The 14,081-nt window shown below is 38.8% G+C and overlaps 1 protein-coding gene across 1 annotated transcript in view; it reads right to left on the bottom strand.

Moving 5' to 3' along the window:
* The window catches only part of ST18 (ST18 C2H2C-type zinc finger transcription factor), a 172,793-nt gene extending 163,444 nt beyond the window's left edge, over positions 1 to 9,349 (bottom strand). Inside the window, exons 1-2 of the mRNA XM_069779327.1 lie at positions 9,143 to 9,349; positions 8,701 to 8,836 (exon numbers count right to left, since the gene is read on the bottom strand). Coding sequence (XP_069635428.1) covers positions 8,701 to 8,836; positions 9,143 to 9,181 — 175 coding nt within the window. The 5' untranslated portion in view covers positions 9,182 to 9,349. The remainder of the gene's footprint in view (positions 1 to 8,700; positions 8,837 to 9,142) is intronic.
* Between the last annotated feature and the right edge of the window lie 4,732 nt (positions 9,350 to 14,081).

Genomic DNA, 14,081 nt, shown 5'->3' on the forward strand with positions numbered 1-14,081 from the left:
TGTTACTATTTTTCTGAAAGCGAAGATGTTACATAGTTACACCAACTACTATTAAATTCATTGGTTTATTACCTACCTTTTCTGCTATTGTACACTGACAGCATCAACTAAGGATGATGCTATTGGTGCTAGGGCTCAGGAAAGCAACGAGGCTGCTGCGTGGGCCTTGCCTGGAGTTAAAGCTAACTGAACAGGACATGCTAACACTACCCATGCAAACATGAACAGAAAATGAGAAGCTATTGAGACATAACAAAGTGAGAAGCAAATAAACTTTATAGATAGTGCAGTGAGAACGGCTGGATTTCACAGGCAGCTGAGAGTTATGGGATCAATGGCTGAACTTCACAGATAGTTGAAGGGGAGCACTGGGGACCTTCTAGTGAGTAGTCATGCAAGGCCAACAGTGCCCAGGCAACTGTAGCAGAAATTCTGCGCAAGGTCACAAGTACATCAGCAATGGCATCAGAAATACTGAACTGGTAAAAAGATATAGCAAAGCTGGCACCAATGTGGAGAAAGAAATTAGGGCAAGCTTTTTGAGGGGAGGAGACTGAAGCAGGAAAGAGTTAACCAGAGAGGTGAAAAGGAACATCAAAAAGTAGAGAAGGGAAAGGGTAAGAAATAGAAAAAGTGATTAAAAGTTATGCAAGTCCTGTGAGCAGTGCTGCCTGCCGGGTATTCCTGCATTTGGTCAGCACAGGCTGAGTCAGGACAAAAACCCACACCTGTAAACATACAATGCATATATCAAACTTGCTTCTGCAGTCAGGAGGAGGTGAGTGGAGGAGAGGTGCTTTCCCTGGCCTAACAGGAGGCCGTCTGGATGGGACAGATTGAACATCCTGATACCACTCTGTTTGTGTCCATTCCAGGGCTGATCACACTGGTATCTTCCCAGCCACTTCCTAGTATCTTCCGGAGTATAAATCCATACAGTACAAGATTGATTACAATGTATCCCACTTTCCTGAGTATTTTCTACCAAAGATGCAAGAGAGCTCACGAACCCTTTCCTTTTCCTTTGTTTCCTCACTGTTGATTTGGCATAAGGAAATGACAGGTTTACAAATATCTGCTAATCACTCCCTTTGTTCTACTATTTTCACTTCTAGACAAAAATGCATCAGATTTCTTATGACTTCCTTGACACAATTCTTTCTTCCTAAGCAAAAATATTCACATCAAATTTCAGGGTACAAGAACAAAAACAGGGCATAAGCACCATCAAATCAAACCAAGGCACAGTTCAGAATCTATAGGCCATCAGTTCCCTATGAGCAGCATTCACCATCCTGGCCAAACACTTGTATTCAGTAAATTTCCAACATCCCAGAAGCAATGGCAAGGACTGTTCTGTAGGAAGAATCCTCCCAGCAGGCACAGGAGGTTCAGATACCTGGATAAGCCATTAGATTACATCTGGAATGCCAATTCTTTATATTATCCATTATTAGCCATGTGAAAACAATGTGTTGCCCTTACAAAGTAGTGCAGCACTACATCTACTGCCTAACTGCAAGGGAATCTCTTGTAACCTTTAGAGATTAATTAGAGGACCTTAACAACCCAAGCTCACCTGACGCATGGGAATGGGTGAGCTTCACCAGGAGTCAGGAAGCACTACTCACTCACAAGGAAAATGTTATTTCAAAAGTTGCAACACTGTTATTTTCTCAGGACTGCTCTGCCTAAACATGATTTTTTCCTGTAGGCATCTCTTCTCCAGATTAAACATGCCCTGCTTTCTGAGTCTCTTCACAGGGCATATGCTCCTGCCTCCAACCATTTTGGTAGCTCTCCACTGAACTTGTTCCAGTTGATCAACATCTGTCTTCTATAGGGGTAACCAGAACTGGATGCAATGTCCTAGATGTGGCCTAATCAGTACCAAGTAAAGGGAAATAACAACGTCCTTTGATCTACTAGTTATTCTGCTGTTGATACAGTCCAGTGCTTTGTTAGCCTTCATCACTGTCAACATACAGTGTTTAACCCACTGTCCACCAAGACACTTATGAAGTTATTAAACAGGATGGGTTTCTGGACAGTCCCCTGAGGAACTCAGGCATCAAAGCAGAGTATGAACCATTAGCCACTACCCTCTGAGTCTGATGATCCATCCAGTTTTCTACTCATAGAGTAGTCCATCCATCTACTCTGTAACAACCCTGCTTGAATATAAAGATGTTGTGGGATATTGTGCTGAAAACCATGCTAAAGTCAAAGCAGATGACATCCCATGCTCCCCTTAACCACAAATCCAGTCAATCCAGTCATCTTATCATAGATTGCAATTGGGTTGGTCAAGAATTAAAATCCGTGCTACTCTAAATCACTTTTTTGCAAGGGAACTTGGTATAAGCATACCAGGTATAAGCACTCACATTCTCTGTGGTCATCTTTATCACCAACATTAAGCTACCAGAAAATCTTTACTCATACATTTTCTCTGAAGTAGTATAAATCTGCTAGCAAAATGGAATATTTTTGACACATGCAATCACATGATTAACACTTCTGTAGGAGAACTACTAATAAAATTATTACTGAGAAAAACAGATAAAATATTTCTGTGAGTCAGGTTCATGGGAAATGACATGTGTTTCTGCTTCATGCAGTTTAAAGCCACAGTTAGTATTTTTTAAGACTTTTATCCGTATTCCATCTAATTTTAATTAAACATTTCCTTAAGTTTAATGTCTTAATTCCTGGACCAAAATTATGTCAATATGAACTTCTTGAGATCATAAAAAATATTAATGAGCTCCCAAGTAGCATATTCCTGTGGTAATTTCATAACATTCTGTATATATTCATTTACATATATATAGAGAGAGATAAAATATGAGTGTAATGATAAAAATACAATATATAAAAACATAGCTAAAAAGTTTTCAGAAAGATACATTTCTTTTTCTGGACCAACATAACCCCCCTCCCAAAATAGCCAAATAATGTAGTCAAATAACAGTGCTATTCATTGCTTTTTTACAGTGTTGGAAGAACCTAGTGCATACAATTGAAATTGAGATATGCTCTTAAAGCACAAAAGGAAAAAGTAAGACTATGTACTTGTTAAATATTTTCTGTTCTGTGAAGCCTATTCTTAATATTCCCTTGCAGTTTATTGAGTAATCACAAACATATACTATGGAAGATCTTTTTGATGTGTTACAATTTGTTCATAAGGAGTGATTCTGTAGAGTAGAGCCAAACATCAGATTTGTTTTTAGAAGAGACTTGTTAAAAACCTAAAGGTCTTCAGAAACTACTTTGCTTGTAAACATAATCATAAATATGTACTACAAAAGCTGAATTCACATTTATTTGGTTTACAGTTAAGGTGATGGTGTGAATATTGACCTCTTAGAAGTACATAGGTAGAAGAGAAATTATTGAGAAATTTTCTATGAAAAGGAAGTGATTTTCAGAGTTTCTAGAAAGCCTTAACTCCACCTATACCTCAGGTTTAATGTTGACATTATAAAGGCTACAAGTCCTCAGCTTCAGACCACCCCATACAACCACTTTTCTTCTGTTCCTGGGATATGTAAGACACTCAAGACTTGGATCCAGTATCCTATTAATTTCAGTGGGAAGCAAAGAACATCAAGGGGATACTGGAGTCTAAAGTTTATTCTTAACATATTAGAAAGTGAGGAAATGAGAAAGAAAAGCCTAGTATTTACTTGAGCTACACAGTGAAAAGGACAGGTAACAAATTCCCAATAGAACTCCAGGAACAAGTGAAAAAAACCAAACCCAGCTATACCATCCAATGTAATATAGTCCGGGAAAAGCACCATTTCTGATCCCCAAAGCACCTTAGAAGCAAAGTTGCCTCGATAGATATGCTTCACTAAAATGGTAGAACCACCAAAAATGACTCTTATACTGATGTTTTCTTGTGATATAGAGTACATTTCCCAGAATTCTACCAATTCTTTAGGCTGGCCTTTTATTCCTGAAATGGGTGAAAAATCTATCTTTTTTCTCCCTGTGGAATGTTTGAAATTACAATTTTTTTGCCTACATTTATTATTATAATTTATTTGCTCTAATTTATTTTAGGTTATTTTGCATTCTGCAGATTGATAACATAATTATAGGTAAGGAACCTTATTTTTTTTCAATTGCTTGTGCAAATACCACAGTTTCCTTGTTTATATGAAGACATTTTTCACTAGTGCCTCTATCTTGATTACTGATCACCACTGTCTGAATTGGTATTATTCCCATCTGGACACAAGCTGACAATTTTTTGATACATGCTTGAGCAGAACACACAGCTATATAGATACCTCTGTATCAGGTAATGCAAAAAATGTTGGAAGTCACCCCTGTACACACATATACTAAGAATGGAGAAATCTATCCCTAATTTAAACAAACATAAAACCTAGCTATATAGTGGTAGGATAATTTAACTATGCATAGGTACTTTGCAGGGAAAAATTTTTAAAACCAGCAAACAAATAAATCAAAGACATCAGAAAAGAGGGACAAAATGAGAATATAATGTTACTATGCTTGTAAGAATGTAAGAAAGTAATACCACAGTTGAGAAAATATCATACATTAATCTACCAAGAGACTGAGAACTTCAGTGATAAGGTAGACCTTCTGTTCCTTAATCATGAACAGCTCTGCTGTAATCTTCTGTCTTTGGTCTGGATACAGATAAGAATAGCAAACTTCTAGCATAACATTATACTTGATTGAACTACACATTTCCGGCAACATTATATTGGTCCCTGAATTTTGGGGGTTTATATCCCATATGTTACAGGAAAAAAGCAGACCAGAGGTTCATGAAATTTAACATGTAAACAAACTTAATTGAAGCAATAGAAATACTTGGACTTTTGGACTTCAACATTGACTGGCTAAAACCAGAGCATTTAGTATTATACGAACCACCTTAACTTCAACCTTTGCACTACTTTTCAGGGACAGCATTTGAGGAAGAAGGCTCCCTCCCAAAAACAACTAATGAAGAATACCAGTTACTGTAAATGAGCAGTTCCATTGTGGCTCAGAAAAATACAACTTCTCACACCCTTTTTACCCAACAAAAAATGAGAGAAGTGTGAAAAGGCAATAGGAAAATATTGTGTGCCAAAATGGCATGGATATCAGAGGTTTACCAGGGGAAGGAAGGTGGGTTTGACTTTCAGATTCAAGCTTGTTTTCTCAAAACACAATCAAAGCCAAGAGTGAAATCAGTACTAGAAGTTGTTTCTCCACTTCCCTTTAAACAAAGAAGAACTGAACAGAATTGAATGGAGTTGAATCCAAGCCTTTGGTAAGAAATTTGGACTCAAAATCGAAATTTTCATTTAACGTGCCATCGCTCATATGCCACACTGATAGATTGGACCCTGTGTTATGAAAGAAATGAGACTATTTCTAAGGGGTTTTTTGCCTTGGGGAAAAAAAAACACGTTGAAACAAGCTTGTAGAGATCCTGGTCTCACCACTGACTCAAACAAACATGAGGACTTCATTGACTTTGCCAAAACCAGGATTTTACACTATACATGTAAAGGGAGATCTTTTGCAATAAAATTCAGATGTACTGAACTGGAAGACCTGTGTGTGATGTTACAGTGACAGAAATGTGGAAAAAACACATCACGGGTCAGATATGCAACAACAATTTATGACATCTCCACCTCCTTCCCACCTCAGTTTATAGTGTGGATAGCTGCTACAGTTATCAGGGAATCCCTTCACTGCAGTAATCCTCCCTTAAAGTCCTCTGAACTGCGTTCACACTTATGCCAGATGACTCTAACGGCACACAAATGCCCCTGAGAAAGGGTTGCACTTGTCTAGTTTTTATCACTTTTAAGTGTATGATAAAGCAAATAAAAAGAAAGTATGTTTTTCAGAGATGCTGGGTACTTTCCCATGCCCCCATAATCAATTTAAAGAAATACATGAAAGGCAAGCAGAACAAGTCAAGAGGATTTTCAAAAATATTCACCTTTTTTATAGTTCTATTCTCTCTGAAGGTATTGGAAAATTTCTCCCTAACCTCATAGACAGCAGATGTAAGTTAGAATAAAAATAGAACATGCCACCTTTATCTGGTGATAATTTGTTGTAATTCTTCAATATTCAACAATTACAATTTAACAGCAAGGTAGTTTTCAAAGTACTTAGTTGAAGTGCAAGGAAACAGAATGGGGACAGGCAGGTTGCTCTTTCTAGATCCACAGAAAGCAGCTTGAACAGAAGCTTTTCAGAGATGAGCTTTTGCAGCTAATATATGTTGAAGGATCTTTTCATGCACAGACTATGCGCGGTGATTCTTTTCCTTGCTTTAAATCACAAAAGGAAACCACGAGCAAACAATGGCTTTAAAAAGTGAAACAAAAGTTAATTCAACTTTATATACAGAGTCTGTCTGCCTCTCCCTCTCTCTCTCTCTCTGTGTATATATGTGTATATACACAAAGCAAAGACTTTTAAAACAACACTTAATGTTAATTATCCAAACTTGTTACCTAAAATGGGAAGAACTGTTTTGTTACTTTAACTTCAAGTATCTGAAAATGTGTTTCCTAAAAATTATCCTTTCTCCTTATTTTTTGCTACTTAACCACCAGCTAGATTCATTTGTCACTGCAATATAAGTAATAAGAATTACACATTGGTTTCGATAACGATTCCACAAAATAAGGTTTCCAGCATCTCTCTGCAAGCTGTAACGTGCTACGAAATGCATGTTGTTGCTTAAATTAGTCTGTTTAAACAGTCTGACATTATCATACTATCCGAAGTATTTTTAATCTACCTTTTGAAGAAGACAGGAATATTGACTGTAAGCCACTGTAAGCCCTTACCACATTTTAAAGGAAAAGTTAAAGATCGAAAGTACAGAGCATAAATAGTACGGAGCATAAATATACAAAGCCTTGGCACTCCACTTCCATTTCAGCGCTCTGTACTGACCTCTACTGGTTTCTCCATCGTAGCTTTCATAAATATTAAATAGCCTACTTTATTGAACTTCTGCACTCTCTTGTTCAAATTCAGGGACAAAGTAAACTGTATCCCACCCTGCCAGCTTCTCCCTGCCTGAAGGTTGAAAAGCGACCAAGCTTCCAACTATTGGTGGCAGTTTACCTGTAGTGGGTGAGACACTGTGAAAAATCATCACTTAAAAAAACCCTAGCAGTACATATACAGCTGTAGAAAGATATCAAAATCAGAAAACTCCATCTTAAGACTTTGGGTGTATTTTTTATGCCTGAATAATTTATCCCATTTGTTCTATCAACTGCTGCCTCATGTCTGTATCATTAGCTGTTTGGTATATAAAATCTGGTTTTCTGTTGTACAATACCCAACACCTGACCCATGATGAGGACCAGAAGTATCACTGCAACACATATACCAAAGTTGTGAATATAAATTCATCATCTTCAATCATCCCCATTTGACAGACTTCTACTTCAAAGAACAAGCTTGTCTCTAGAAGATTCTTCAGAAGAAATATTTGCTCTAATTAGGACAGAGCTTGCAGCTTATCTACCACATGCCAGCGGATCAAAGTACAGTAGCAAGTTTGACATTATTAAAGTATCACTCTAAATGCTTTGTCAAACCAAAGTCATTACCCTGTCTTACTGGGAGCAGTGACGCGCTAACTGTATCTTTTATACTACTAAATGAAGTTCAACCCATCCACTTCCTAACTGATCACAAGAAAAAACAAATCTCTAGTTCTTTATGTGCCTTACAGTAAAAAGCAAATCTACTTACCATAAGTAAATGAGCAAACTTTTCCATCCTCATTTACCAAAGAACACTTTCATTGTCAGCAGCACTCAAAACTTTCCAATTTTAAAAGCCTAATTTTAGATTTCTTTGTTATGCAAATCTTTAAGTATGAATAACAGTTTTACATACTGTGAGAACTTCATTTCCTCTCACTGTTCTATCAGTGACTCCAAACCATTTTTTTTTTATTTATTTTTTAAGTCAGTCAGTCACCTGTACCAGCTGGAAAAAAAAATTGTTGACCACAAAAACAATGAAGCTTTGTTGTTCTGTTGTTATACATAGTAAAGCAGATCACATATTGTTAATTCCATGTCAGAACAGCAAGATGCCTATTATTCATGAAGCTATTTTGTGTAATAATGCATTTTTCTTTCATTTTTTCATAAGCCCCCCTTTAGATCCTGAATGTAAACAAAACACTCAGATACTCAGCAGGAATCTGTAATACTTTTATACTGTATTAATAAATATCTGAACTACATCCTTTCCCCCCCCCCCATCATCTTCCCCAACTTCTTGAACACTCAGATTTCTCGCCCTTCTTTTACCACTGCTGAACCTTGCATCACTACCTTCTAAGGCTGTCGGTGCTTAGAAGCATGAGCAACACACGAAAGACACCCTGAAGAGCCACTAGCAAGCAGGCAGGGCTTTCCCCCCACCCAGGGGGGCGGCAGCCGGGTGCCGGGTGCCCCCCACCACCCGCGGCCGCCTTCCCCGGGGCTGACCAGCAGTGGGAGGAGAGGGGGTGCCCGCATCCCCCAGGGTACCACAGCTCCCTTCGCTCCACGTCCAAGCAAAACTACAAACGGCGGCCTCAGCTTTAATGTCTGCGATGCAAACCCACGCGTGATCTTACCCAGAAAACGCGCTGATACCAGTTTGGGTTTTTTTCCTTCTTACCTTTACCTAGTGATGGGGTAGGGGTGTCCAGAAGGTCGCTGTCGCCTGGTCTTCTGGGGTTTGCCACCGCTCCAATTCTCGCGCTGCTGCTTCTGGGACTTGGTGGAACAACTGGATCTGATCTGCTTATTCTGTTCTGTGTTAGAAAGAAGACATTTTGATGTTCCGTCACTAGAACTAGGCTTTTGCTCAACACATTAGAACAAGCACATAATTGTTCTGAGATTGCAAATCAGCATCTTTTTCCATAAGTGGGAAATAGAAAATCTTATTAAGACTTCGTATAACTTATGAAGGAGTGAGAGACATTGATTTTCACTAAACAAGGTGCTGACTGTATCACCGTGAAACCGTCTTCTTTCCAAGAAGCATATTAAAGCAGTGCTTTCGGTCAGCTCTGTGCAAAATATTCCACAACAGCCCCAATAACTTTTTTCCTTACCTCTGGTATCCCAGTGAGGTCACATTCTGTTAAAAACATCCTGTCAAGCTTGGTACAAAAGGGCTCCAAAGAATCAGAATGCAGAAGCTATGCAACTTGCTGACTAACTTTGCTCTGTGTTATTTACCAACCACACAAAGAAAATGCTGTCTATTCAAAACACAGTTCAAAACTCTCTTCACAGAAAGTGAGTGAACAAACAGTCCCATGTCCGATGCTGTAGTCACATCTCCCATGAGGCCCGGTGATAGCTCTGGGGCATGGGACGGAGTGACACCACCAGCAGTCACTACAAGGCACTTTTGTAAACAAGTTGTGTGTGTGTGTGCAGAGGAGGAGGAGGAGGCGGGTGTTACTTTTTCTCCATCTTATCATTCAGCTATATTTGCTTTATCATCTGTAAGCAGAACTTCAGTCTTGCTTAGTCTACAGGGTGCATTTGCTACAGTTCCCACATGGTATTTTCCTCACTATAACCTTTATTTTCTTCCAGAGGGATCTGGAATTAGTGCAGGATCTAGATTTGGAACCCTGGAGCCAGGTTAAGCAGCAGAAGCTAGTTAAGAGTCTTCCAGACCCTAAAGAGAAACAGACAAAGAAACTCAGCAGCTTACCCTACTTCACACCCAGCAAAATTACACCACCTGTGGCAAATCTTTTGCTTTCATTCGTTAAAGAAATAGGCCTCAATTATATGTCATACCCAAGTTTCAAGTGTTCATTATTCCCATAACTCAAAGTGGGAATTCTGACCCAACTTTATGACTTTGCCTCATTATACAACTGAATTCTTAAAGCAATTTGGGATTGCTCGAAATATCACAGGAACTATAGATTTTGCATTTCAGTTTGGTAGTTTCAGGTATTCCTAGAATCATAAACCCTCTCCACCCACTTTCATTATTTTAAACCCATCTATTCTTTGAAAAGTCTTACCCCACTAGTCATAAAGCCACACTTTGTCAGAAAAGCAGAAATATCTTTTTCAGCTCCTTATAGGAAGAGAAGTACCATATAGACCCGGTGGTTCCAGGACTGGCCACTAGCCTCCATTCACACCAAGCCACTCTAGTGCTTTTCTTTATACTTAAAATAAATCACAGACAACAGCTATTTCCAGATGTGGAAAGATGAAAAATTGTTCTTATTGAGCCCTTCATAATTTCATTCTTTAACTGTCAGACCAGCACTGGAATCCTCTTTCTGCCATCCAATCCATACCATCCTTCTTTCTTATCTACATGGCAGACCTTCCCATGCTTGCTTTTTTTTTACAACTTCCTAGTAAATATTTTTTCTTATGCTTTCAAAGGTCTGAAAGACAGGTGTTACAAAACACCTGCCGTGTGTGTTCGTGAGACTACAGCATGAGACATGGTGACATTATGTTGTAAAATAAACACTAGTCTGTCTTTCCTTTTGTGGGATCTGGTTCTGCTGTGTAAATGTGTATTCTGATCTCATCCCAAGTGAAAGACTTTTGTAAGATTTTACAAGTTTGTGGCATAGGTTCTTTCAAATCTTTACTCCAGGAATAAGGATCATTGCAGGTATGACGTAAAGGACATTCAACTGCTGATATACTTTAACAACTGAATGATCCATGACCAGTAATTAGATGATAGAAGTATAGCTTTTAAAAATGTAAAAGTTTTCTAGAAATCCACAAAACTTTAAGATACCTAGCTATATCTCTCTTATCAATACTTGAAAATAATGCCTTTAAAATATGAATGGTGAATGATCTTGCAAGTAGAATTGTCTAAGTAACTCTTAGGATTTTTAAAACAAATGTGATTGTTTCTCAGTACCCAACAAACACCCAGTCTTTGGTCACAGCCTGCAGTTGTGCCTTGTCAAGCAGTACCATCCTCCAAAAGTAATCACTTAACAGAGATCAAGTGAACCTTCACTTCTCCATAACAGCTGAAGATACTGCAACAGTTGCTCTTGCTTTTTAATGTAGACTTTACAAAGCACTGGAGCCAACAGTAAGTTTTCCACAGATCTTTGTATATTTGTTTTATATTTATTCCCAGCTTACATTATAAGCTCTTCTCATCTCATTAAAATTAGCAATATATTATGGGACGGTATACATATATTCTTCCTCTCTCCCAATAACCTCACTGTTCCACTCTACTTATCTGTATCTCGGGAACACATACCCTGCCTACTAAAATACTGCAGTATACAGTAGGTTGGTTATTTTCATAGTATCACTGTGAGGTCAGAAAGTTTATAATCCCTGTTTTATGGACTGGAAAGACCTCAGTTAGGTTTTCCTCTTAAGCCTTTCCTGAGCTCTAGTACCTATTTTTGAATAGGTAAGAACCAGCATGCAGAAAGCTGTATGCAAGAGCAAGCTCTATAGAACATTAAGCCTCCTAAGTCCAAATACTTGACTGATTTTCTATTACTGATCCTGACACTAGATTTGGAAAGGTACAACTTGCTTTTGGAGGGAAATCTGCCAAACTACATGAGTTAAAGGAGTCTAGCATTTAAAATTGTGTTCAGATCATATTTCTTTTCCATACTACTGTAAGAGAAAGAGACAACCCCCTTTTTTTTTTTAAATCAGCAATACTCTTGCAAAAGAGAAAAAAGTGAAAAAGTCACTGTGTTATAGAGACAGTTCCATGTTCTTTTTTTTTTTTGGTGCTGTGTGTACATTACTGGTCCTGTGTCTTTGATGCACCTGAGATTACGTGTGCTAGAAGCTCTTTTTGTCATCTGCAACCTGACGTTCCATGTCCCAGACATAAAATGGCACTCATAGAAGGGCACCCATTAGGCACCGTTCTTCCTTTGGAGCCTGATTGGAGATGGACACCTCTCCCTTGGTTTTCTGAGGTCTGAACTGTCAGAGGCTCCATTCAACTTCACGAGGAGTAACAGATTGTTTTATTTATGAGTCTCAAAACTGAGAGAGCAAAGTCAAGCTCAGATTCTCAGAAGTTCCTCCTATCTACCTCTGGCAATTTATTAATTCTTTAACAATACCAACAGCAGTCTATATGTGTGCTTTTCAAAAATTACCATATACTTCAGTCTCATGGAGAAAGAGAGTTAGAAAGTTTAAGTTTTGATGTTGATTCACCAAATGTAGGTCACATGGGAGCTAAGATGTGAACCTAATAATGCATTTAATGGCAAAGACTCTTCTCTCTCTCCCCAAGAGCCCCACCAGGGAAATGAGACCAAGATTTATACTAATTATGCACACAGAGGAGCCCTAGCTGCAGTCACCAGCCTGCTGCAGAATTCTCTGGGGATGACAGGCAGAGTTGGCAAACAAAAGTGGAAGGGGGTAGAAAGAAAGAAAGAAACAAAATGCTTTTTCTGGCTATTCACAAAATATACCCAGTGCTTAAAAAACAAATTTAAATGCACAAAAACCCCAGGCAGGCCATGCAAAAAACATTTATTTAGGTGTCTAATAACTCCAGGAACAATGTTGGATACCAACCAGTCACATGCTCCCATCAGGTGGTTTAAAAAAATAAAAGAAGATTTTAAAAATCCCATGCTTCCTCCTTTTCCATGTAATTACCATGAGTTACAGTTTGGAGTGATGCTGTAGAGAGGGGTGGGGGGAGTGAGGTGAATTTGAAACAGATAAAAGCTGGGTAAACCACTCCAGTAGTCAGGCTCATGCAAAAGTACTTAACCAGAAACAAATGCTGCTGATGCTTTTGTTCTGCTCTTTCACTGAAGCTTATTCTGGCCTTCTGATGTGCCTCCTATAGGTCACCTCTGCCAGGCAACCGTGCCTGTGCTCACAGTCCCAACTGCTAGCACCACATTTATTTATTTATTTTCAACCCAAATAAACTCTTAATGGCTTAACATAAAACATTTGGATTTTTTTTTTTTGATGCACACTAAATAATAAAAAAGCCAGAAGCACAACAGGCCATAAGGGAATGAAAGGGATGATTGTTCAAAGCCCTATTAAAAGGTTTGTTGCTTTATTTATATGTTTTTTAACAACACAATTTCAAAGCCTTTTAAAGAAGACTCCTCCTCCCCAGTTGCCTGCCAAGATAGTACTTAGCTGAGGGAGGGAGTGGCTGCTCTTTAAAAGATGATGGTATCTATTAGAGAGCAAGGGAAAGAGAGAGATATAAAAAGGCTTTCCCAAAACCAGTTGTCCAGAAGGGCCAATGAAAAGAAACAAAAGGTGTGAGATGAGGATTAAATGGAAAGAAGATGGGAACATTAAAACAGAGAGCACTGAGTGAGAAAAGAGATTTTTAAAGCAAAACCGGCTCAGTTAAGGTCCTTTTAGTTACACTATTATACTAACCATGATCCATATTTAGACATCTGTCAGGTAGTAATTGTGAAGCATTTCACAAAAATTAACTCTGACAGCCTTCTTTCATGAGGTAGGTGAGGGACAGAGACCCATTCGCATGCAGGCAGAGACCAGGTTGTACAGCTAGTTTCCATGGAAGACCAGAAGACTCTCTGACAACGTACCATGTTACAAAGCAACAGGCACAGAAAGGTTATTCTTCCCCTTGGTGTGCTGCATTATTTCATTGCAGGTATTAAGCGACTTGTCTGGGTGGATGACACGTCAAGTGCAGTTGAAATATCTGGAGATAAAGCCGAGGTCCATGTTCACTCTTCCTTCCCTTCGAAGCAAATATTATAGTCTAGGTCCCACTCTTAGGAAAACTCCTCCACAATCTTCCTGTTGTTTGAGATCCTGTTCCCTCAAAATGCTGTCAGCAGTCACCATCACAGATGTGATCGCAAACCCCCAGATAACTTGTGCAAAGTTGAGTAAAAGCTGCCAAATGAGGTTCTGTATTCACAGTAGGGAGCCAGGGCAGTCACCACTGGTGGTATGTCCATGGCGATCTCTGCTGCTAGAGGGTGGTCTCTAGTTTGCTCTGGCTGGAGTTTTTCCACAGCTCATGGCACC

The sequence above is a fragment of the Haliaeetus albicilla genome, chromosome 3, assembly GCF_947461875.1.
Source record: "Haliaeetus albicilla chromosome 3, bHalAlb1.1, whole genome shotgun sequence".
Taxonomy (NCBI): Eukaryota; Metazoa; Chordata; class Aves; order Accipitriformes; family Accipitridae; genus Haliaeetus; species Haliaeetus albicilla.